The sequence below is a fragment of the Mastigoproctus giganteus genome, chromosome 8 (genome assembly GCF_048544385.1).
Source record: "Mastigoproctus giganteus isolate SK-2022 chromosome 8, ASM4854438v1, whole genome shotgun sequence".
Taxonomy (NCBI): domain Eukaryota; kingdom Metazoa; phylum Arthropoda; class Arachnida; order Uropygi; family Thelyphonidae; genus Mastigoproctus; species Mastigoproctus giganteus.
In genome coordinates, this window is record NC_143582.1 from 113,813,790 (window position 1) to 113,840,980 (window position 27,191).

The window sequence follows — 27,191 nt, forward strand, 5'->3', positions numbered from 1 at the left end:
ATCTGCAGATAAATGAACCACTAGGTGGCAGTGATCACAGTGTGCTGAAGTGGGATTTACTGAAAGAGGTAACTACCATTAGGGGTAAAGGGAAGGGTTATTGCTTCCGTAAAGGCGACTACGATGGACTGAGACAGTATTTAAATTCTATACAGTGGGACCAACTGATGATGTTACCAACAGCAAATTCAAAATGGGAAGCATTCAAAGAACTTATCTTGGAAGCTACTAGGCTTTACATACCAACTAAGAAATATTGTTCAAGGTTTAGGCCAAAATGGATGTCAGATGAACTAATGAGGCATATGGCAGAGAAGAAAAATGCATGGGATACTTACAAATTAACACATGACACAGAAGCCTATGATAGATACAAGTTGATATGCAACCAAGTTACAAAGGAGGTTAGGCAGGCGAAGGCAGATTACGAGAAATCCTTGGCAAGGGATGCAAAGAAAAACAGCAAAGAGTTCTTTACTTATGTAAACTCTAGAAGGAAGGAAGGGGATGAATCAGATTGGTCCACTTGATATTGATGGGTCAACTGTTGATGATCCTGCTCACGTAGCTAACAAACTAAATGAATATTTTGCATCGACATTCACACATGAGGAGTTATTCAGCAAGGGGAATGCCAGAGGTGTATTCAACTCTAGCAGTAAGCTACAGAATCTTGAAATAACTGGGAGTAAAGTGGAGGAGAAACTGTTGAAGATAAACACAAGAAAGGCACCCGGGGTGGATGGGATCTATCCAGTTATATTAAAGGAGGCAGCAAAGGAAGTAAGCAAACCCTTAGCCATAATTATGAGAGCTTCCTTGGACTCAGGGGAGGTACCCATAGACTGGAAATGTGCAAATGTGACCCCAATTCACAAAGGAGGATCAAACGCTGACACAAGTAATTATAGACCTGTGAGCTTAACTTCTGTTCCAGGAAAATTAATGGAGGCACTGGTTAAAGAAGCACTGCAGGATCATTTAGACAAGACTTCAGTTATAGCTCAGACACAGCATGGTTTTGTTAAGGGGAAGTCTTGCCTGACCAACTTGATTGGATACTATGATGAAGTCACAAAAGAACTGGATGCAGGGAATAACTTTGATATTATATACTTGGATCTTAGAAAGGCTTTTGATACTGTTGCACATGGAAGACTGCTACACAAATTGGAGCAGTGTGACATTGGAGGCAAATTGCTGCTATGGATAAAGGGGTGGTTGAGGGGGAGAAGACAGAGAGTGGTAATCAATGGACACTGCTCATCGTGGACTAATGTTATTAGTGGAGTCTCTCAGGGCTCAGTGTTGGGTCCATTATTGTTTTCTGTATTTATAAATGATATTGATGATGGTATATCAAGCTTAATGTCCAAGTTTGCAGATGATACAAAGGTTGGCAGGGTTGTCAAGGACACTACTGAAACTAGGCTGCTGCAACAGGATCTGGAAAGGTTGAGCAGATGGGCTGAGAGGTGGCAAATGAAGTTTAACATTGACAAATGTAAAGTACTACACATGGGAAAAAGCAACCCCAGAGCAACGTATCAACTCTGTGGTACTACACTGACAGTGGTAGAGAATGAAAGGGACTTGGGGGTGATTGTGCAGGCAGATATGAAGTTCTCTGAGCAGTGCAGATGGGCTGCAAGAGTAGCTCATGGAGTATTGTCAATGATATACAGGAATTTTTCCAGCAGGGATAAGGAGGTGATTATTCCATTATATAAGGCAATGGTCAGGCCACACCTAGAGTACTGTTTACAGGTCTGGAGGCCTCATTTCAAGAAGGATGTAGAGCTGCTGGAACGAGTACAGAGAAGGGCAACAAGATTAGTGAATGGAACAAAGGGGTGCTCTTACGAAGAAAGGCTTAAGTTTTGCAAATTACAGTGTCTGGAGACTAGGCACCAACGAGGTGATCTGATAGAGGTGTATAAAGCCTTGAATGGTTTAAGCATGCTCAATGCTGATGGGATTCTTCCTCTAGCTCAGAAAAATCACCTGAGAGGGCATAAATTCAAATTGAGGAAAGACAGATGTAGGATAGACGTGCGGAAATTTGCCTTTAGCCAGCGGGTGGTTGGTTGGTGGAACAGACTGCCATCCCTTGTGGTGGAGGTTGATAGCCTAAATAAGTTTAAGGCTCAGCTGGACAGGTATTTTGAACGAACGGAGGGGTGAAGTGGAAGTGGGTTTTTTTTTTTTTTTTTTTGGCTGATGCTGCATAAGCTTGCTTTCTTGCATCAAATGCCTCTACTAATGCTAATCTTCTTATGTCCTCTCTGAGTCTCTTTCTAATGGCTTTGCATAACTCAGTATACTCAATTTTCTCCCTGTCAGTGTTTTTCTTGCTCTTCATTTGTCGTCTTTGGTTCATCATGACAAGTGTTTCTTGACTAATTTTTTCTTCTTTGGATTTCTGTTTCCCTATAGGTTTCTTGGGCTTTATCACTTTCAAAAAGTTGTAATATTCCTCGTCGATATCTTGGTCCTCAACAGTCTGCAGAAGCTCATACGTGTTCTTAAGTTCCAGTACATACTGCTTTTTCTCCTCTTCTATTATCTCAAAGACCTTTGTATTATTTACTGGAGTCAGTTTTTTCCTTTCCTTTCCTACATCTATATCAAGTGTACATCTTACCATTCTGTGATCACTTCCAACATTTACCTTATTCAGGACGGTAACATCAGTCATAATATATCTTCTGTTAGTGATGATGAAGTTGATTTCATTAGTTGTTAATTCATTTGGACTCTTCCATGTCCACTTTCTGTTCACCCTTTTCTTGAAAAAAGTGTTCATTACTGACAGAAGATATATTATGACTGATGTTACCGAAATTTCCTATAGTTCCTCTTTCTGCGCTGTTTTGCCTTTTTCCAACCTTAGCATTGAAGTCCCCCAGAATAATAGTGTAGTGGGTTTTCTGCTCATCTAGAAGACTCTTAATTTCAGTGTACATTTCTTCAACCTCTTCATCATCATGGCTCGATGTTGGTGCATAAATCATTATAATCTTTAGCTTGTACCTCTTAGAAATCTTGAATATTAGTCTTGACACCCTTGGTGATGTACTTTTGAATTCCAAAATGTTGTTTTTAAAATTTTTATGGACCAGAAACCCAACTCCACCTTCACTCCTTTCACTGGTGTACAGGAGATTTCCACTTGATAAACTTATAAGTGATTCATTTCTTCTTCTTGTTTCAGCAAACCGATGATATTCCAATTCACATTTTCTAATGTGATCGTACGTTATAACAGGCCAAGTTCAATTTCCGTGCATGGCAGCCTGGTCGTACCCAGAGATTCTTAGCACCCTCTGCTTCCACTCTGATCCTCTCGCTGCCTTAAGAGGGAGAGTGAAAGCTGCTGGGGACTGAGGGCCATTTGTATTGTTGTGCTCTCATTGCTGGAGGGTTTGGTCTTTTCCTCTTCACGCTGACCAGGCGTCTTGAAGAGAACCACTACACGTTCGTTGCCACCTAAGTGACGTAACAGGGCTTACCATCGAGAAGGTGTGCATGAGTGGATTTTGGGGAGGCAGGCCAACCGGACTTCTCCTAAATCTTCTGTAATAGAGAGATATTGGATTCATCAGTGTTTTAGGCTGAGTGTCTGATAACACACAGGTAGTGCATGTAAACAACTTAGAAAAACTTTTTATTCTTTTGTTAATTTAAAAACTCATCCTTCTGAAAGATGTTTTTCCCAGTGCATTTGAGACGTAGCTACCACAAACTGCTTTTGTTCATGCAAAACTAATTTCTAACAAGTCAGTGCCATATATACAAATCTTAAATTAATTTAAAGACACAAGTTCCAAAAAAGACCTCAGCTCAGATAAAAATGGCCATCCTTCAGGAAGTAGTATTGAGCTGGGTGGCCAGAGCCAATAACAGGAGCAATAATCCGACAGCTCTGCCAAGATTAGTATTAAACATACAAAATGACAATATCTATTTCTCACTGGGTGAAAAAGAACTTTATAATACATATTAACTAATTTATTTACATAGAAAAGCCTGTGCTTTTGCAGGGAAATGATATAAAGAAGTACTTTGTATAAAATGAGTTTGTATTAACGAGATTTTACTGTAACTGTATAAATCCCATCCACCCTAGGTGCCTTTCCTCTGTTTTACTTCAACAATTTCTCCTACACTTTGCTCTCAGTTATTACAAAATCATTAAGCTCCCTGTTAGAGTTTAATAAGCTTCTGTCCTTCACTTCCCTAAAGAATGACTCATGCGTGAATGTAGATGCAAAATACTCATTCAGTTTGTCACTTTCTGAGCAGGATCATCAACAGTCGAACCATCTATATCAAGTGGACTAATCTGATTCATCCCCTTCCTTCTAGAGTTTAAATAAGTAAAGAAGTCCTTGCTGTTTTCCTTAGCATCCTTTCTCAGAGATTTCACGTAATCTGTCTTTGCTTGCCTAATCTCCTTTGTCACTTGATTACAGACTATTATTATTATTATTATTATTAGCCATATGGTGTAAGGAAGCCTGAGGCTTATGCTGCACCAGCCAAAAAAAAAAAAAAAAAATTTCTGAATTACCTAGAGAGAGAATCACCAAGAAAAAGAAGAATGATTATATCCAGCTCAGGACCCTGGGTGTGCCAAGCCCATATTCACCAGATGTGAGTCTCTGTTGTTAGCTTATATCTGCCATAGGCTTCTGTGTCACCTGATAATTTATGCGTATCCCATGCATTTTGCTTCTCTGATATGAGTTTAATTAGTTCAATCTGACCCATTTAGGCCTCAACCTTGAACAGTATTTCTTAATTGGTATGAAAAGCCTAGTAGCTTCCACAATTCATTCCTTGAATGCTTCCCATTTAGAATTTGCTGTTGGTAACACCATCAGTTGGTTCCACTGTACAGAATTTAAAAACTGACTGGGACCACTATATTCACCATGTTCAATAACATAGTTGATGAAAGAGGACTGGATGATGTGGATGTCCAATGAGACGTGCCTGCTGTATTTTATCTAGTCGGCCTTTGAAAATTTCCATCTTACTGGATTATCTGTTGCTAAAGAATAGGATGTTTGAATTTTATATATTATCAGGTAATGGTCACTGTTGTGAGGATCATTAAGAGTTACCCTAATAATACTTGGATAGAGGGTTGGGGAAAAAATGGAAAGGTCTATTGCAGAGGTTGATCCAGTAGGGATATGGGCATAGGTAGGAGAGCCAGTGTTGAATAATGTTAAATTCTGTCTGATCAAAATACCAATAAGTTTTTCACACGTCTGAGGTAGAGCCCCATAATGGTGGATGCATTAAAGTCACCTAGTAAACAAGTTGTAAATGCTAATTGCAAAACAAGATCTTTGATTTCCTAAATAGTATAAGGACAATTAGGTTTGTTTGTTATTTGGTTTTTAGGAGCATTAGCAACTAAGGCCATATTGCTCCGGGGATATGCGGTGGTAATTCCCTGACCTCTCCGCATCCTCCGTATTTGGTGGTGACAGGCTCGAACCCCGGTCTAATCAAGAAGCGTGTGCTACGCACTGCTGTTCCTTCCCACCTGGCTACAGAGGCGCCAAGAACAATTAGGTGGAAAACAAATTGAGACCAAAGTAACAATACCAATACTATACATGTGGGAACAGCTTCTTAGGATTGAAATGGAATGAGTCTGGAGGGTACTCTTGACTACAACAGTATGACTACCCCTCCATGAGCACTATTAGTGTCCAATCTGTCTTGTTTGAAGATAGTATAATTTTTAATTGAAGGGAAGGCTTAAAGCCTCTACAATTTCATCGGATGGTGCGTTCCATAATTTGGTTTTGTATGTGCAAGATGAATCTGTCTGTATGGTTTTTTATGAGTGGATTGTATTTAATGGTCAAGTTTTGATTTTTCTTTTCTGAGAAATGTGGAGCATTCTGAGTCATGGCTATCATCCATATCATCATATGTATGAATTTCAAGCTATTCTTTTTGACTGTTGGTGTCATCTATATCCATGATTGTTAGGTATGATTACTTCATTTTGCAATTTTTCTACTACTTGACAATGCAGAAGATTCTCGGATGGAATTGAGAAGTGGTGTTTTATTGCTTTGATCTACTAAGTTCAGTTTAGATGGGTGCTGGACCAAGAGCAAGAGCACTGATCCAACAGTCTGAGATTGATGTGTCTGGAGAAATGGACTCTTCTGTCTGATATGCCACTGAATGGTGACTGTGGATGGCTGAAACATAAATGTGTTTTGGCATACTAAACCTGTTTTCTTGCTTCTTGCTAAGAGACTTTATTTTCAATTTTATACTTTTGTATTTTTCCCCCCTAACTTCCAGAGTTCACAATTTTTAGGGTAGGCTGGATGATTGCTCCTACAATTAGGACACTGTGGTGTTGGCATCTTGCATTCTATTTGTGTGAGTTTTTCACCCACAGTTTGGACATGTTGCATCTCCACGGCATGCTGTCTGGGAGTGGCCAAATTTCTGGTATCTATAACATTTTAGGGGTGTTTGGGATAAATCGCCGAGTTGACAGATGTGTTTGAGAAATGACATTTTATCAAATACAAGTCCCAAGAATTTTGTTGGTTGGTTGATATGTTGTTTAGTGGCACAAGGGCTGCTAAGCCCATATTGTATCTGATACTATTCCGTAGTGCAATTACCAGTTAAAATCTGTAAAATAATCCTGTATGCTTTAAGAAATCAAAGAACTCAGCTAGATTTGCATCGTCTACAATCAGATGCGGTAATGTCAAAGGTTGCAGATGTGAAAGCGAAGTGAAAATTGTGTTTCGATAATTATTATAATGATTGCAATTTATTAGAATATGCCTCACCGTGTGTAGACTGACAAAATGTACAAATAGGTGGATCTTCCCCCTTGAGTAGATAAATATGGGTTAGATATGCATCATAGTCAGGCTCACCTCCTCTTGCCTATTTGATTGCATACTTGATGGCCACAACTTACGCAAGAATTTTGCATCTGGCACTATTGGAATTGCATTTTGTACAACCTCGATTCACTATTCTGAATAGTGAACTACTCTGTTCACTATTCTGAAAGACTGGAAAAAAGATTGAACATTTAAAGAAATCTGCTGAACCAGATAGGATTCAAACATGAAAGGAAAAGAATCCGGTTCTTGAAAAGGCACCTTTGGAATGGGTAATGATGATGCAAGCAAAAATGTTTCGACAGAGATTACCCTCTTAAAAGCTAAGGCTGAATCATTTTGGGTCAGATCAAATGGATAGTGAAGAATTTAAAAGTTAAGATGGATAGTTCCAGAAATTTGGCTCATTATGGCATGTCTTTCAAAAAAAAAAAAAAAGTGTGGCAAAAGTGCAGCCATGGACTCTGATGCTACAAAGAATGGAAGGAAAACTGCTTAAAAAATGATTTGCTGACATATGACCACAATGACATCTTCAGTTTGTATGAAACTGGACTCTTTTTCTAAATCGCTATCGCATAAAACACATTTAAAGGCGAGAAATACAGTGGCAGAAAAGATGGCCAAACAACGGGTTACTGTTCTGCAAGCAGCACCATGTCTGGAACAGAGAAGCTTCCTCATTTAATACTTGGGAAAGCCCAGAAGCCTCGATGCTTTAAAAGTTTGAAGACATTACCAACTATGTATCAAGCAAACCAAAAGACACTGATGACATGACAAATCTATGAAGAAACTTCATAGAAGATCACAGGATGAGTGGGAAAGAAGAATAGAAAAATTTTGCTGTTTGTGGATAACTGCACTCTTTATTGTCAAGTAAACGACCCCCGTGCAATCACTGTTGAGCATCTACCACGAAATATAACGTCAGTTCTTTGGCCACTTCATCAAGGTGAAGAATGTTATTAAAAAAATTGTTCTCTGTCTTGAAAGCAAAATTCAATATGAAATCGACATCCTGCAGGCAATGTATTTATGAGTTTCAGCATGGGATCACTTTTTCCTGAACTTCAACTGATTCAGACATGCTGGATTTACTACCTTGAATGATGCAATGTTTTGCACGCTTCTTCCTCTATTAATTGCAAAGAATAGTCTGATAATAGAGAAGAAATATTTGAACATGAGAGTCATCACCTAAACTTACAGTAAAACTTAAGCTTCAAAGATTAGGCAAAAAATGGATAAAGACATTGAATGTTACAGGAAAAGCACAAATGAAGAGGAACTTGTTGCAGACGTAATGGAATCTTCTGAAATTTGTATGATGAAGATGAGGAACCTACTGTGGTTGAACAAGGTGTTTCAGCGAAAGATGCTCATCAAGGATTATAGAACCTGTACGTCGAATTTTTTTTTTCAAGTGCAGCTTAACTGTGAAAGTGAAATAACTGCAATTGTGCACCTTCATAATTCTCTTTTAAAACACGCTCTACTACTGAAACAGCATGTTTTGACAGATGATTTTAAAGTTTTTTAAAATCTGAAACAGTTCTCTTGGTAGGTCTTGATAGGTATGAAGCCTATGTAGTGAAATTTAATTGTAACCTTACTGCACTCTACAATAAACTAAATTTAAGTCATAGTTTTCATGTTTAATACTATAGTACATATTATACACAAGATTATACTATATTCTATTAGCAGAATTACATTAAATGTTTGAGACTTGTTTTTTTTTGCTGATTTTATGAACAATCGATATAACGTCCTTCCAACATAACGACTGTTTTTATCATTCCCTTAGGGGGTTGTTACATAGAGCTTCAACTGTATATAAAGTTAATTGCTGAAAAAGAGATGTGAATACAACTAAGTATTATCTAATGCTCACCTTCTTGTCTTTCATCAAGGGAATAAATCTCGACTAACAAGTGACACATCATTCCTAAGAATATACTTAGAGGTTCCACATAATTGCTGTATTTAAAATACAGTCCACCCACTTGTTCACAGTAATAACGTTTTTCCTGAAAATATTTGGCCAAGTATGCCAGTGTATCTTGCAACTGAAAAATGGAAATAAAATCAATAATTAAAATAATTTAAACAACAGTGATATTGCCTAATTACAGGAAAGGAGCTTCTAGTTGCTGCAATAATTGCATTAATTAATTACTAATTAATTAGTTAAGCTTATGTTCAAAGTAAATCATCTTTAAGTCTGCATGATTTAAACTTTCATGCAAGAAAGAATTAAAAGATAAATAATTAATAAAAATAATAAGATATCACTAAAAAGATATCACCTATTTTGAGGTGAATTCCTAATACGATAATCAACTAGAACCATGGATAAATAAATATATAAAACAGTGTTGGCTGAATATAGATTTGTTAACCATCGCAGGGTTAACCAATTGTTAGAATAACATATTAAACCTTTAACCATAAAACACCTTAAGGCTTGGGTTCACCCACCAAGATAAGGTCAACTTCTTCTGAATTTGTCTTAGAGGGTGAATCCAACTTTTAATCTCTTATTTTGAGCAAATATAAGTCTGCAAAGAAGGGCAAAGAATAAACAATAAGAAAGAAAACACTGTATTTTCAATTTCAGATCAGTACGAAGGATAAGACATTTCTTTCTGCATAAGAAAGTACATCTTTTCTTCAATCCACATAGCAAAGAGGTAATCCAAATGTTAAATGTCTCTCCATTAGGTATTTATAAATATTAACATTTTAATGGCCACTACTTTCTTTCTTATTCTTTATTTAAAAGGAAATATTAATTCAACATTAAACTTTTCAGTTTAATGTTGAATTAATAAATTTCCTTTAGTTTCATTTACTGTTCACTTTAAGTGAACAGAAAATGAAACCAAGTTTAGTGTCATAAGAAATTTGTATTGGTTCAAGAGTTGTGTTAATTTTGCTTTATTCAGCTTTTAATTATGAAGCTTTGCTCCATATATACAAATCTTAGAGGATACCATATGTCCTATGTTCAAATGCATCAACGTTATTTTGGCATTTAACTGTTACTTTATAAGTGGTTACACTACAAAGCTAATTATGATGAAATGTTAAATAAACAGACAACCTCTATATTATTAACATTATTTAAAATATATAAAAATACTTCCTTGTTTTTCATTCATGATGAAGAAAAAAGGAAGTATTTTTATATAAAAAACTAAACTGAAATACTCATGTCATAAGACTTGACAAGTCACAAAACAAGTCAGTACTCGTGCTTTCATTAGCCATGCTTAAGAGAGATATGGATTTAATGTATTTACAAATAATGCAATATAGAGGATGAACACAAAGTTCTTGTGCACTTTAAAACTGCAATAACTTAGGTTCTATGAGATAAAAACAATCTGTAAAATGCAAGGGAAAGATAATTTTTTTGGGATTTTAGGGTATGCAATCAGAGATTATTAAGATTCAACTTAAATGTGCAAATGTATCCCCAATTCACAAAGAGGCATTGAATGCCGACACAAGTAAATACAGACATGATAGTTTAACAAAAGCTTTCCCGGATTCAGATGTTTCGCATGCTAGTATACAATCTGTAATGGTGTGAGGTTGAAAGCAAAGGTATAATGAGAGTGGTAGTAATCTACAGGCCAGATGATTGTGAAGATTGATTAGCACCACTACATGTAAATGGAATGGGCAAGTAAGCGTGAATGTCTTATTATGGGTGATTTTAATTTGCCCGTAATTGATTGAAACAAATGGGAAGGAAACTCAACATGGGGGACAAAATTTTTAAATCAACTAGATGATTGCTATTTGTATCAACATGTAAGGTAAAGTACTAGGAAAAAGAATACTCTAGACTTCATTATCACCCATGAAGCAGAGGACATAACAAGACATGAACAAGAACCAGTAGCAGGAAGTGATCACAGAGTACTACGGTGGATGATGAAGAGAGAGGTGGCAGTAGTTAAAGGCAAAGGAATGCGTTCAAATTTCAGGAAAGGAAATTATGATGGACTGCGATGCTAAATGGCCTCTCTTAATTGGGTAGATATCTCACAGAGAGTGAATACAATTGAATTATGGTATACCTTTAAAACATAAATCACAGAAGCTTTCAATGCTTATATACCATTAAAAATATACTCCACAAGGAGGATTCCAAGTTGGATGAATAAGGAAGTTGTCAGATTATTTGAGCAGAAAAAGAAAGCATAGAAAAGTTACAGAGCAATAAAAAGTACTGAAGCCTATAACAGCTACAATTTGATCAGTAATAATAACACAGAAAAGGTTAGGCTGGCCAAGGCAGATTATGAAAAATCGCTGGCAAACAGAACAAAGAGGGGGGGGGGTGAAGCTAATGAATTCTTCACATCTATAAATGCAATGAAGAGAAAAAAAAACCAGATCAGACCTTTATATAATACAAAGAGTACTAGGAAAGTTTTGCAATATGACGCAACAATGAATCACAGGAAGCTGCTTGTTGCTGCATGTTGAGACATGTTCATACGTGCATAGTAGCCGCCGCGCCAAGTCGATGGGCTCAGTTATTCATTAGTAGTGAGAGTGTAAAGTGCTTGCGATGGCATCGTGATCACGAAATGAGATAAGGACAGTTTTGCGGTATAATTTCGTGCGTGGTTTAACCATAGACCAGTGCTTAGAAGAAATGACTCTTGCACTAGACATGATACTGCCAAGGGGGATGTCTTTGTGTGTGCGCGATGCAAGGAGTGTATCGATATCAGGCAACAACTCGGCGTTCTTGTGGGCCTATATGAGAGCTTGAAGGACAGGGTGGATGCCCTCGAAGAAACTAAATTGAGGGGCCCATCAAGCTCTCAGCTGCCCACATCAATGCCAGAGCTTGCACTTGGGCGTCGTGTGACACAGAGACAACCCCCAAGGCAGAATGCGCTGGTCCTGAAGGAACTAGTAGTTGTTGGTGACTCTATTGTCAGGGAAACGGGGAATGTGCTTTGTAAAAAAGATAGGTGGAACAGGACCAGGGTATGTCTGCCAGGGGCAAAGGTTGATGACGTTGTAGAGCGAATATCATCTTTTAAGGGCACAAAAGGTGATATAGTTGTACACGTTGGCACTAATAATATTAAGAGTAGGAGACCGGCAGAATTACTTAACAAGTACAGGTCACTGTTGAACAAAAGCCGAGAATTAGGGTTAAATTTGAAAGTGTCTGCAATTCTGCCCAGACACGATAGGAGGGAGTATCTGATGAGAGCCTTGTCGATCAATTTGGCCCTGGAAAGATTGTGCAAGGCTCAAGGGGTAGAATTTTTTTCAGCCTGGACTGTACTTGTTAACAGGAGAGATTGCTTCTACAGGGATGGGATACACTTAAATAGAAAGGGTGCAAGAATATTTGCTGATGCTATCGAGGCAGTGTTAGGTGGGTCGGAAAACTGCTAGCTTGGGGGGAGACAAAGACCAATAGATTGACAGTAGCCACTGGCAGAGGTGAAAGAGATTCTTGCACTGCTTCTATTAGAATGAGCAGAAGCCTGAAAAACAAGATGCATGGTATTTCAGAGACTGCTGGGAGCCATTGCGGTACAAGTAAACACATGGGTTGTGTTAGGGTAGCTAAGAATAGAAACAGGTGCAGGTATACTTGCGTGTACACCAATGCTAGGAGTTTAATAAATAAATTTGATGAATTTGAGGTATTGCTCAAAACATCAAAGGCAGATATTGTTGGGATATCAGAGACGTGGTGTCACACAGATATAAGGGATGCAGAACTGCAATTTGGGGAGTAAAACGTCTACAGAAAGGATAGACAGGATAGGAAGGGGGGGAGGGGTTATGCTATTAGTTAAGAAACACATAAAAACCAAGGAAGTGAAGCCAGTCGACATCGCTGGACAGTGCAGTGTTGAGTCAGTTTGGTGTGACATAAGCATTGGGAGATCAAAATTGAGAGTAGGAGTGTGCTATAGGCTTAATGACTCTGATGAGTATAATAAGGAACTGTACAGGGAAATAGAGTGGGCCAGTAAATCAGAGAGTCTTATAATGGGAGATTTTAATTTCCCAGATATTGACTGGAATTTGGGGGCTGGTCACTCACACACACTAGCAGGGCTTTTGTGGATTTATTGGATGATTGTTTTCTACATCAGCATGTTCGGGAGGCAACTAGAGGCAGTAATACTCTTGATTTGATTATCAGCAGTGATTCTTCATGCATTAAGAATCTGCAGATAAATGAACCACTAGGTGGCAGTGATCACAGTGTGCTGAAGTGGGATTTACTGAAAGAGGTAACTACCATTAGGGGTAAAGGGAAGGGTTATTGCTTCCGTAAAGGCGACTACGATGGACTGAGACAGTATTTAAATTCTATACAGTGGGACCAACTGATGATGTTACCAACAGCAAATTCAAAATGGGAAGCATTCAAAGAACTTATCTTGGAAGCTACTAGGCTTTACATACCAACTAAGAAATATTGTTCAAGGTTTAGGCCAAAATGGATGTCAGATGAACTAATGAGGCATATGGCAGAGAAGAAAAATGCATGGGATACTTACAAATTAACACATGACACAGAAGCCTATGATAGATACAAGTTGATATGCAACCAAGTTACAAAGGAGGTTAGGCTGTTGTTGTTGTTGTTTGGTTTTTAGGAGCATTAGCAACTAAGGCCATATTGCTCCAGGATATGCGGTGGTCATTCCTTAACCTTTCCGCATCCTCCGTATTTGGTGGTGACGGGCTCGAACCCCGGTCTAATCAAGAAGCGTGTGCTACGCACTGCTGCTCCTTCCCACCTGGCTACGGAGGCGCCGGAGGTTAGGCAGGCGAAGGCAGATTACGAGAAATCCTTGGCAAGGGATGCAAAGAAAAACAGCAAAGAGTTCTTTACTTATGTAAACTCTAGAAGGAAGGAAGGGGATGAATCAGATTGGTCCACTTGATATTGATGGGTCAACTGTTGATGATCCTGCTCAGGTAGCTAACAAACTAAATGAATATTTTGCATCGACATTCACACATGAGGAGTTATTCAGCAAGGGGAATGCCAGAGGTGTATTCAACTCTAGCAGTAAGCTACAGAATCTTGAAATAACTGGGAGTAAAGTGGAGGAGAAACTGTTGAAGATAAACACAAGAAAGGCACCCGGGGTGGATGGGATCTATCCAGTTATATTAAAGGAGGCAGCAAAGGAAGTAAGCAAACCCTTAGCCATAATTATGAGAGCTTCCTTGGACTCAGTGGAGGTACCCATAGACTGGAAATGTGCAAATGTGACCCCAATTCACAAAGGAGGATCAAAGGCTGACACAAGTAATTATAGACCTGTGAGCTTAACTTCTGTTCCAGGAAAATTAATGGAGGCACTGGTTAAAGAAGCACTGCAGGATCATTTAGACAAGACTTCAGTTATAGCTCAGACACAGCACGGTTTTGTTAAGGGGAAGTCTTGCCTGACCAACTTGATTGGATACTATGATGCAGTCACAAAAGAACTGGATGCAGGGAATAACTTTGATATTATATACTTGGATCTTAGAAAGGCTTTTGATACTGTTGCACATGGAAGACTGCTACACAAACTGGAGCAGTGTGACATTGGAGGCAAATTGTTGCTATGGATAAAGGGGTGGTTGAGGGGGAGAAGACAGAGAGTGGTAATCAATGGACACTGCTCATCGTGGACTAATGTTATTAGTTGAGTCCCTCAGGGCTCAGTGTTGGGTCCATTATTGTTTTCTGTATTTATAAATGATATTGATGATGGTATATCAAGCTTAATGTCCAAGTTTGCAGATGATACAAAGGTTGGCAGGGTTGTCAAGGACACTACTGACACTATGCTGCTGCAACAGGATCTGGAAAGGTTGAGCAGATGGGCTGAGAGGTGGCAAATGAAGTTTAACATTGACAAATGTAAAGTACTACACATGCGAAACAGCAACCCCAGATCAACGTATCAACTCTGTGGTACTACACTGACAGTGGTAGAGAATGAAAGGGACTTGGGGGTGATTGTGCAGGCAGATATGAAGTTCTCTGAGCAGTGCAGATGGGCTGCAAGAGTAGCTCATGGAGTATTGTCAATGATATACAGGAATATTTCCAGCAGGGATAAGGAGGTGATTATTCCATTGTATAAGGCAATAGTCAGGCCACACCTAGAGTACTGTATACAGGTCTGGAGGCCTCATTTCAAGAAGGATGTAGAGCTGCTGGAATGAGTACAGAGAAGGGCTACAAGATTAGTGAATGGAACAAAGGGGTGCTCTTACGAAGAAAGGCTTAAGTTTTGCAAATTACAGTGTCTGGAGACTAGGCACCAGCGAGGTGATCTGATAGAGGTGTATAAAGCCTTGAATGGTTTAAGCATGCTCAATGCTGATGGGATTCTTCCTCTAGCTCAGAAAAATCACCTGAGAGGGCATAAATTCAAATTGAGGAAAGACAGATGTAGGATAGACGTGCGGAAGTTTGCCTTTAGCCAGCGGGTGGTTGGTTGGTGGAAGAGACTGCCATCCCTTGTGGTGGAGGTTGATAGCCTAAATAAGTTTAAGGCTCAGCTGGACAGGTATTTTGAACGAACAGAGGGGTGAAGTGGAAGTGGGTTTTTTTTTTTTTTTTTTTTTTTGGCTGATGCTGCATAAGCTTGCTTTCTTGCATCAAATGCCTCTACTAATGCTAATGCTAATGATTGTCCACATCGTACAACGATATTCAGGTGGTATAGAGAATTCCAAAGGGGAAATTTCACTCTGGAGGATTCTGAGAGGCCGGGAAGGCCACGAACATCAGTTACAGAGGAAAACGTTACTGCTGTGAAGAAAATGCTTGACGAAAACAGGCGAGTGACCTACCAACAGATAGAGGATACTTTGGGCCTAAATGCACCAGCAATTCGTTCGATTCTGCAAGATCGTTTGCACGTGAAGAAACATTGTTCTCTCTGGGTGCCGCATCAACTGACTGAAGAGCAGATGACACGACGTGTGACTTGGTGCCGGGAGATGTTAAAAAAGTTTGATAAGGGACAATCTCGGTATGTGAACAACATCGTGACAGGTGACGAGACTTGTCTGTACTATTACGATCTGCCGACCAAGGCTCAAAACAAAGTTTGGGTCTTTGATGATGACGACACACCCGTAATTGTCAGAAAATCCCGATCTGTAAAGAAGAAAATGATAGCTGTATTTTTCAAATCGAGTGGAATTGTGGAACGTGTCGTTTTGGACACGCAGAAGACAGTCACAGCTAAGTGGTATACTGAACAATGCCTGCCTAAAGTCATTGGATCTATGAAGAACCTGCGGCCAAAGTCAAGAATGGACACCTGGTACCTCCATCACGATAATGCTCCAGCTTACCGCGCCAAAGCCTGCACCGAATATTTGACCACGACAGGACTGAAACTTCTCGAGCACCCTCCCTACAGTCCAGACCTTGCTCCCTGCGACTTTGCACTGTTCCCGCATGTGAAAATGAAGCTAAAAGGGAGGCGGTTTTCCAGTGATGAGGACCTTCTACGGGCTTGGGACAACGAGTGTGCTTTACTCCCTAGTGAAACTTGGCAGAACTGGTTTAAAGATTGGTTTTGGAGGATGGAGAGGTGTATTGAATGTAGAGGAAATTACTTTGAAAAAATTAAATAAACAAAGCTGTATTGCAAAACTTTCCTAGTACCCTTTGTAGATGTGGGATAGTATTAGATATCCCCGCCACTGAAGTTGCAGATGGACTCAATGGTTATTTTGCATTGATATTTACAAAAGAAAAACCCTTTATGTCAATGAGAAATTATGGGAGTGAAGTTGAAAAAAATGCAATTAATGATGTTGAAATTTCGTATGTTTATTTAACGAAAAAACATTCGAGCCTACAGGCCATTAAGGCTCCTGGGGTTGATGGCATATAGCCTATAATCTTAAGGGAGGTGGCAAGTCATTGCATGAACCATTGTGACTAATTATGAGAGCATCACTAAACTGGGAAGTTATTCCGTTGGATTGGAAAAGTGCCAATGTGTTTCCAATACATAAGGGCAGTTCTAAGAGTGAAGTGAGAAATTACCGGCCAGTTAGTCTAACTTCAGTAGTAGGGAAAATCATGGAGACAATGATCAAGGGTGGAATTCAGGATCATTTAGATAGAAATGGAATTCTGAAGACTACTCAGCATGGTTGTGTAAAGGGAAAATCACGTTTAACTAATCTGGTTAACTATTTTGACAGGGTCACTCAAGAGCTGGACTTAAGGAATAATTTGGCATTGTTTATTTGGATTTCAGCAAAGCATTTGACTTAGTCCCACATGAGCAGATACTTTATAAGCTGGAACAAGTTGGAATCACAGGGAAAATCCTTATATGGATAGCTTCAGGACAGGAGGCAGACGGTTGTGATAAATGGTTATTTCTCAGATTGGGTTGATGTAAGAAGTGGCGTTCCCCAAGGATTAGTATTAGGACCACTGTTGTTTTTGATTTTCATAAATGAAATCAATGAAGAGATAGCAGGCGTGATGTCTAAATTTCTAGATGATGTAAAGATTGGTAGAGCAGTTGATGATCACCGCCAAGCAGAGCTTCTTCAGTGTGACCTAGATAGACTTCAAGGATGGTCAGAAAAGTGGCAGCTATGCTTTAATCCAGCAAAGTGCAAGGTCTTACACCTTGGGAGCAGTAATCGCAAAATAACTTATGCACTTGATAGAGTTGAACTAAAGCCAGTAGTGGAGGAAAGGGACTTGGTTGTTACGATAGAGTCAGACATGAAGTTCTCCGAGCATTATAGACAGGTCGCAAGGAAAGCCCATGGTGTCCTATCATTGATTTATCGAACAATTGCTAGTGATAAGGATGTCATAATCCCGTTATTGTTAGAGACCACACTTGGAATACTGTGTTCAAGTATGGAGACTGCACCTAAAGAAAGACATTGTCCTCCTTGAAAGGGTCCAAAGACAGATAACTTGCCTGGTGAGACTGGCAAAAGGGCATCCATATGAGGAACGACTTCAAATATGTGGGTTGCAGAGCTTGAAAACTAGGCACCTTAGAGGAGACTTGATTGAGAGGCATAAGCAAAATAGATGAAGACAAAATTTTCACGGTTATAAATGATTCTAGAACAAAGGGCCATAATTTCAAGTTATGGGGGGGGGGGGGAGATGTTTAGACTGGATTGCAGGAAGTTTTATTTTAGCCACATGGGTGGTAGAGGCTGACAGTTTGGGGAAATTCAAAGGTCAGCAGGATAATTACTTATGGGAGGAGGTAAACTTTTGGTTGTCTATTTCCTTTTCTCTTATATAATTATTATTATTATTTTTAATTTTCTTCTTATTATTATTATTTTTGACTGGTGCAGGATAAGCCATAGGCTTCCCAGCACCATGTAGCCATTGCTAATACTATGACAGTAAGGACGGTAAAATCTCTGCAACAGGATAGGGAAAAGTTGAGTGGATGGACTGAGAGGTGGCAGCTAAAGTTTAACATGACAAGTGCTGCATATGGGTAGCAGTAATCCCACAGAAACATACCAACTGTATGGTACTACACTCAGGGTAGTAGAGAATGAAAAATACCTGGGGATAATTCTGCAGTCAGACATGAAATTTTCTGAGCAGTGCAGACATGCTGCAAGAGTAGCTCATGGGGTCTTGTCAATGATATATAGGAATATTTCTAGTAGGGATAAGGAGGTGATTATCCTCTTGTATAAGGCCATTGCCTTATACAAGAGGATAATCACTTCTTGTATAAGGCAATGAATACATCCATTATCCTCTTGAATATACAAGAGGATAATGGTCAGGCCACACCTTGAATTCTGCACAGGTCTGGAGGCCTCATTTTAGGATGTAGAGCCACTGGAACAAGTACAGAGAAGGGCAACGAGATTGTTGAGTCGAACAAATGGTTGCTGTTACCAAGAAAGGCTTAAATTCTGCAAATTGCATATTCCGGAGACTAGGCATCTGCAAGGCAATCTGATTGAGGCCTTGAATGATTTGAGCAGTCTCAATGCTGATGGGAGTCTTCCTCTTGCTCCGTTTATGCACCTGAGGGAGCATAAAATTCAAATTCAGCAAAGACAGGAAGTTGTAGAATAGATTTCTGGAAATGTGCTTTAACCAGCGGGTGGTTAATTGCTGGAGCAAACTTCCATCTGTAGTTGTGGAAGTTTAACTTCCACAACAATATACATAACTTCTAATCCTAATGCTAACTACTTCTAGAGGCAATAGAAAAACAATCTTACTAATCTAAACATCCAACAGATACATGTAGCCTATTCATAGTGGTAATCCCATTACTTACAGATGTACAGACATCTCTAACAGATACTAAGGTATGTGCTACAGTAGTCTTTCCTAATATCATAATCTCTGAAGCTCCCAGTTGAATGAAGTTGTTACAATGCTGGGTTATAGGCTTATAGTAAATAGTTATTGCTCTGAACCACATTGAGAAACTACCACTTCCAAACTGTCTTATACATTGACTCACTAAGTGCAATAAATGCTCTTCATTGTATATTTTAATTTTTTTCTTCTGATAGTCTGTATAGGGAACTGATAGGTAGCAATTATTAGTGGGAATTGCTAATTTGGCTGCGGTGCCATTCAAATCATTTCCCCAAATCCCTGTATGGTTGGGAATCCAGCAGAAGTGGATATCACAATCATGTTCATGAAGAGAGTGGACCTTCTGCTGAACTTCAGAGAGAGAACTGGGTGAGGATTATATCTCACTGAAAGTAAAGCCTGTTAGATACTCAAAGAATTAGAATATAAAGTGAACCGTTTGTAGTGGCATTTACTAATGTGATCCAAGGTTAACTCTACAGCGTGCAGCTTGCAGTAAATATGCTGCATTAAGGGAGAATCTGCTCTGGCATAGTGTTGTCTGTAAAGACAGCAGCAGATCCTACATATGATTTCGACTTCAAATCGTCTGTTTAAAATGGCAGGACGTGGGAGTGTTCAGCTTAGTGTGCTGAATAGAGCTGCAGGTAGACAGACGATAGAGTATCTGACTTTCCTCAGTTTTTAAGGGAAAAGTTGCATGTCGGAAAGTCAGCATGCCAGGGTGGAATGGGCTGTTTGGTGACAGGCCAATGTTCTTTACCTTGATTTTAAAGTTCTCTGAATAGCTCTTACAGATATCAAAAGGATGACTGGCAGTCTGACTGGTGTTATACAAACTTTCCCATTGTTGCTCAAAAATGTATGGCCATGTAGGATGGTCTAGCAGGGATTTTCAGTTTTAAAGCATATTTTAGAGACAGTTGCTTACATCAAAGCTATAACAGTGATTTTTCTTCATGTTTCTGATTTTATCCCAGACCACTTTATTGCTGGTAGACTGAGTAATAGATGACATAAAACAGATCGACGATTCCTTTTGACTCTGACTGCAAATGTAGCACGCTTTGGCTCGTGCCCATTTAAAAGTTGGTTGTGGTAAGATATCATTGGCGTATCCCATAAGGGTAGCCACTCCACCATGTGAATAGATGTTTTTGGAATGACATTTACAGCTGCATTGACAATATTCTTTGTGATGTATGTAACTTCATCATTGATAGGCTCCTGACTGATGGAAGTGATGTCAAACTCTGCCAGATATTGAAATGCATTCCAGTCACCCTGATCAATCTTCCACCACAGTAACCTAAAAGGAAGACACAGCCTATCTATCTCTATAACTTACGTGTAGGACACGTGCTTTTGAGCTCCTGCCTTTTTGTCCCTTTTCGATGTTTGTCCGCGACAACTCCAGTCAAGACTTATATTGTTCGATTCCTCTTCAGAAGAGCATTCGAGTAGTAATAATTTTGTGTGTGTAGATTCAGCAGAGTTTGAGTTAGGTTAGATTTTAATTTTTCAACTTTAGCCATGGAAGGCTGGATATTCCAGTAATGGCTTATTCCACCCTCCACCCACCCCATCAATTGCCTCCAACGAAGATCAAACAACCACAGCAATGGAACCTACAGCTATTGCCAGCAGTGACCAAGACACCGGAAGCCACACTCTGCGACAACAGGTGAATATCTCAAGGTCCAAAAGGTCAGTAACTGTTAATACTTATGCTAATGCCGTATCTAATGGATTATGCTTGACGCCAGCTAAAACTCCTCTCTTGCGACCAACAATAGTACATACATGGTCGAACAACGCTCCTACAAATGGAGCAACCACTATTACTTCCCGGGAAAATGGAATAGTAATCTTTGTTACCAAGGAAAAACTAGAGCAGTACCTTACAGCGATCACTAAGAAAGTACCACCGAAAAATATTACTCATGCCTCCCGTGTGGTGGGAACTGTGCAGGTGTATTTCAGCCACCCTTCGTGGGTGCAAACTATACTGCAAAACAGAATAGACATCGGTCTTCATCATCTGGAAGCAGCACCAATTGCCTTAGCACCAACGAAAGTTACAATATCAAACATCCCACCTGAAATTGCTCAGAGGAATTTTATCCGAATATGGATCTGTAACCAGAAAAATATGCACACTATCTGCAGCAACTACGAAACCGAAATTTTCACATATAAAAAGCTTTCGAAGGCAAGCACTTATGCACTTCACCAATAACACAGCAAACAACATCCCTAAAGCCATCAACGCCGATTTAAACGTTTTACACCTCCATTTCCTCACAATGTTTCTTCTGCCATGAAGAGGGCCACATCAGGAAAAATTGCCTGCATATCTCCAGCCCTTCTGAAAGTAATAACGAAATTCAGGTGTCACTAACCAGGGCCAGGCCAGATGCACAGAGCGAGCTAACTGTTAGAGAAAATGGGGATACTGAAGAAACTGTTGAACAGTGTGAGATGCTTTGCACACCAAACTCGTCAGAAAAAGGAAAATTCTACAACCACAGAAGAGTAGGACGCATTCTCTTCAGAAGGCCCACCAACAGAAACAAGAGGTTTTTCTCTGAATCAACCCCCAAGGCAGTCAATATCCAAAGTAACAAAACACCAAAAGACAATGCACACGCTGGTAGGAAAAGATTCAACCACTAACAAAAACACAACAGGATCGACGAAAAGAAGTACAGAATGCCACAGAAGTCAAACGGTCAGATCCCAAATAAGCCCATCATGCCATCAAGTACGGAAATAAATAAACAGGTAGAAACCACCCACGACTCAAATGAAGAAGAACTTCAATTTCTGGAGGCAGATGCTTCAGAGGATGAGGATGGGGAAAGCAACTTTCCCTTCACTAAAGACCCTTTAACTGGAAAAACTACGCTCCTTTCTAAGGGAAGTCCACGGCTCTCCACAGAAGCTGGTGACAGCTCTGAAGTTCACGACTAACATACCAGAGCTCATCTCACAACTTAAAGATCTGCGTTCTAAACTAAAAGGGAAAAAAAGGACAGGGCAGACGTGAATAGATCTACTTGATTAACAGGCTGGAACAACAATACCATCAATTAGGATGCTAACTGCTCTCAAAATTTGCAAAACCTTTACCATTATTCCTGTAGATTATGAGGACATTCAGAATGTTGTCACTTAATGCAAGAGGATGCTCTTCTGCTCTGCGTAATAAACTGGCCCTTGACCAGGTTGAATGACATCATGCCAACCTACTCCTCCTGCAAGAAACAAATATTAAAGCAGACACAAGGCTATCTTTGAAATGGGAAGACTGGCCATATGTATTCCATCATTCTCCAACCCAACAACATCATGGAGCAGGAGTGAGCATCGGCATTCATCGTAAGTCTGCCTGTAAACTCAATGTGATAGCAGAGATCGCTGGCAATGCAATTTATGCCACCATGGATACACCCCAAAAGGAAACATATCTTTAACATCTATATGCCACAGCAGGACCAACGTGCTATTCAAATAACCAACTTCATACACAGCCATATTTCTGAAATAGATCAGGAACACATAATTCTTGCTGGCGATTTCAACTGCACTCTTGACCCAGAAATGGACAGAGCACGATGCACTGAACATTGCACAATGTTAATCAACAACCTGCAGGCCTTGGTAAACAATAATGAACTGGTTGATGCATTTAGACACCAGAACCCAGAAGAAAGGTCCTACACCTGGAGATCAGCAAATACAGCATCAGGAAGACTCCCTTACCAAGCCCGATTGGATAGATCAGATACTACGTCCCAAAACACACCATCCCCCTGGTCAGAAGCATTACACATATCCCATCTTATATCTCAGATCACTCCTTTGTCAAACTGCAACTCTCCTTCTCACCCAATTACTTAAAAAGTGGAGGTGCTTATTGGACATTCAATAATAGACTTCTTCAGGACAGAGAATATATCTTTAAACTACAAGACCTGATATCCAACCTTGCCCAATCCAAAGACAGATTGGAACCTATGAACGCATGGTGGCCTAGATTTAAAAGTCAACTGAGATCATTTTCACAAATCTACAGCCATCAGAAGAGCCAACAAAAGCGTACTGACCTCTACCAACTTGAGCAAAGACTGAAGCAGCTACCACCTGATAGTCTGGCCCATCAGTCAACACTACAGGAGATTCAAACTCACTTGGAACATACAGCCAAATCCACCCTTCTGAGATCAAGACATGACCAAATAACTCTTTTGGACGTTCCAACCAAATACTTCTCATTAGAATGCAGACGACACAAAGCAAACACCATCACTGCCATTCAACTCCAAGACAGAAACATTACTGAAAACTCGAAGCAAATCTTCTCTGAAGTTACCAGATTTTATCAAGAAATATACAGTTCCCAAGAAACCTCTACAAAGGCAACTGAGGAATTCCTTTCGGGATTCAAAAAAATCCACCCGACAGTCCAACACAGCAGAAAAACCAATCACCCTAAAAGAACTTACAGCAGCGTGCAAAGCACTTCCCAAAAACAAATCTCCAGGTCTGGACGAACTAACTTCAGAATTCTTCCAAACCTTCTGGAATCAACTTGGAGTGCTTCTCTTACAAATGCTTGAAGAAGCACAATCCCACGGTCTACCGGATTCCGTCACTACTGTCGCATGACTGATACCCAAGAAAGGAGATCGCACAAACCTCCAAAACTGGCACCCAAAATCTTTAATGAACACAGATTTCAAAATATTTTCAAAGGCCATCGCCAATAGACTAAAATCACCCTTCCTGATATCGTCGATCACCAACAGACATACTCAGTACCAGGAAGATCAATACACAACAATCTTCACCTGATCCGTGACCTTCGTTCTATTGCAAACAGCCAACAGGAATTTCTAGCTCTAATTTGCCTTGACCAGGAAAAGGCATTCGACAGAGTTGAACACTGCTACCTGCTTGAAACGCTGAAAGCATTTGGATACGGATCCTACACCATCCGAAATATCCATCTGCTATACAAGGATGCCAAATTCTGCTTGAAAGCCAATAACCAGCTTACCTGCAACCTTCCTTACTCCAGAGGGATAAAACAAGGCTGCCCACTTTATGGGCAACTGAACACAATTGCCATTGAATCTTTCCTCAATAAAACTGTCACCAATCTACAATCCCGATGAACACTGCTACCAGAGCCTCACCTTAAAATAACCTACTCAGCATACGCTGATGATGTCAGAATTGTAATTCGCCAAGATAGTGAGAGTTTGAAAACATCCAAAAGGCTCATGATCTCTATGCCCAAGCATCAGGTGCCAAATTGAACCACTATAAGACCAGCGGTCTCTGGGCTGGCAACTGGAAAAGCAGAACTGACTCCCCCATCCAATGCACATGGTCTAGCCAGAGACAGAAATATCTAGGTGTGAATCTAGGCAATACTCTCCTTTTCTCCCAGAAGAACTGGCCCGAATTGCTGAGCCATTTTAACAGGGTACTCGGGAAATGGAGAAGAGTGTGAGCTACATCTTCGTTGAAAGGGAGAGTGCTTGTGGTCAACCAGCTGGCGGCAAGCATTCTCTGGCACACCCTCAAAGTCTCACTCCGCCTAGTGACTTCCTCCACCAAATCCAAGCATCTACCCAAAGCTTTGTTTGGAACAAAACCAACTGGATGCCCTTCTCTAAACTTTGCCAGATGCTCAGTTGACGGGGGTCAGAGGCTGGTCTCCCTTGAAGACAAAATCACAGCCTTCAGGATCACCATTCTTCTAAAGACACTGCAAATGAAAAACTCATATTCTGCCACCACCGTTAAACTACTAGCAACAGACACAAGAGGCTCTCTCTGTCAACAATCTTAAGAATGGACATGGCACCAACACCCCTAAAACTCTTTCTTCTACAAACATGCACTGCACCGCTGGAAGAAGCTTAACCTTCACCATACTCTCGAGTGAACATCGCTTCCCGCAATACTCTCAGAAACACTCTTCTACAATAAACGAATAACAGACCCCACAACTGATGACCACTTCGTTCTTCCTACGTGGAACTGGGCAGGAATTAGGCCCATAGCCGACCTCCTGACCCCCCTACCTAGAATGGAAAAATTCCGAAGACCTGCCAATCAAAACCATAAATGTAAAGCAGCAACACAGATGTCTAAAATCAGCGATTGCAGAAGCCCTTCCAGACATCACCACAGCTAAATGGATTGGAGATGTCGCCGGATCCTCACCAGCACCAACCTTCATCATCACAACAACAGAAAACACTGTACCTCTATCCCCTGCACCCTCCAAAAAAAGTCTATCAACTAATCATGTCTCGCCATACAGCCACGATCTTCCTGTCATCTATCTGCCTGCCCTGTACCCCTCTCCACTCACCACAAGCCACCACCCAACTTTCAGCGGAACCTTCCGTACAGGACGAAATGTTCCAAATCGGATGCAGACATCCAGTGGAGACTGTGGCACAACACCCTTCCCATCCCAGTCAAGCTACAAATCTTCGGGTTACACAACTCAAACTACTGCCTCTTCTGCGCCACTTCAGGTACCCTGGAACACACATACCTGGCGTGCCCAGTGAACAAGGAACTGATCAAATATGCCCTGTATGCAGCAAAGCTTGCCTGCAACCACGCCCACACTCCGGAGGACTACTGGTACCTGCTCCATTCTGAGCAGACAGCACACACCACCTGCAACTTCTTATTCATTGCCACCAAGGCCGTCATTTACAACTTCTACTTGAAGCACACGAGAAGCAGTGACGATGTGCCTTCTGTCGACATGCCAGTGCAAAATCTCTAGCAGACTCTACGGAGGAAGTTGCAGAGCAGACTTCTACTCGAATTACACTGCAAAAGACCAGAAACTGTGGATCATCTTAACAGTGAATGGAACAGTGGCGGTCACCTGTTCACCATCACTGAAGAGTCCATCACCTTCAATGTGTGAAATACGAGACTGATCCAATGCCAAGAAACTGATGTTGAAACATTTATATTTCTTTTTAAAAAGTTTTTTTACTTTTTTCTTTTGTACATAGAATGTAAATAGTTGTTGTTGAAAAAATGTATCTACTGTTCATGTTTAAATAAAAAAAAATAAATAAATAAAAGGAAGACACGGTCTCCCACTGCGTAAGTAGGTTATCACAGGGAAGTCATCACTTCCGTATGGGTTCTTCTACTCTTCTCAAGTGAGTGAAGGGAGTAGAGAAGGGGAGTGGATAGAAAGATGAATGACAGAAAACATATGGGTAGGCATGTGGAAAAAGTTGTTTGTTCGTGTATTTATTGTTGTTGTTGGTTTAGGGATTTATTAGCCGCATCAGCAACCATGGCCATAGTGCGCCACACATATTTATAAGGGCCAGGTCATTGTCATTGAGCATATGCGCTATGACTTGTCCCCTTCCATTGCTGCTAGCACCACCCCATCATGTGTTAAAATTCACAAGAAGTAAGAAAGGGGGAGGCAACTGCATTACAAGATCATCAAGGATTTTCTGAGGTGTCAGTCCCAGGTAGCAAATAAATAGAGCACATGATTAACAAAAAATCCTCTGTAAGGCATACTGCAACAGCCTCTATTCTGGTTGCAAGTAGCAAAGGCTAAACTGGAGCCTGGTTGCCCGTAAGGGTACCATTCTTCCATATGCAGGACCGTCTGCAATTTTGTCCTTAAGAAAAAAATATTGTGATGTTACGCATGGTGGGGTCACCATTTGCTTATAGGTAAGTTGCCTGCAAGCAAGAGCAGTCTGGCTCGTAATTTCGCAGGAGGGCTTATATAACACACAGGGAAAAGAAAAGAGAAGGGAAGGGAAGCACATAGAGTGATCGATGGCTGTAAATGTATGGTTAAGTATGTAGGAGTCAGAACCAGTGGC

At 40.2% G+C, this 27,191-nt stretch overlaps 1 protein-coding gene across 1 annotated transcript in view; it reads right to left on the reverse strand.

The window, feature by feature from the left end:
- The window catches only part of Epg5 (ectopic P-granules autophagy protein 5), a 1,526,775-nt gene that overhangs the window by 359,827 nt on the left and 1,139,757 nt on the right, over positions 1-27,191 (reverse strand). Inside the window, exon 36 of the mRNA XM_090380318.1 lies at positions 8,803-8,977. Within this exon, the coding sequence (XP_090236444.1) occupies positions 8,803-8,977 (175 nt within the window). The remainder of the gene's footprint in view (positions 1-8,802; positions 8,978-27,191) is intronic.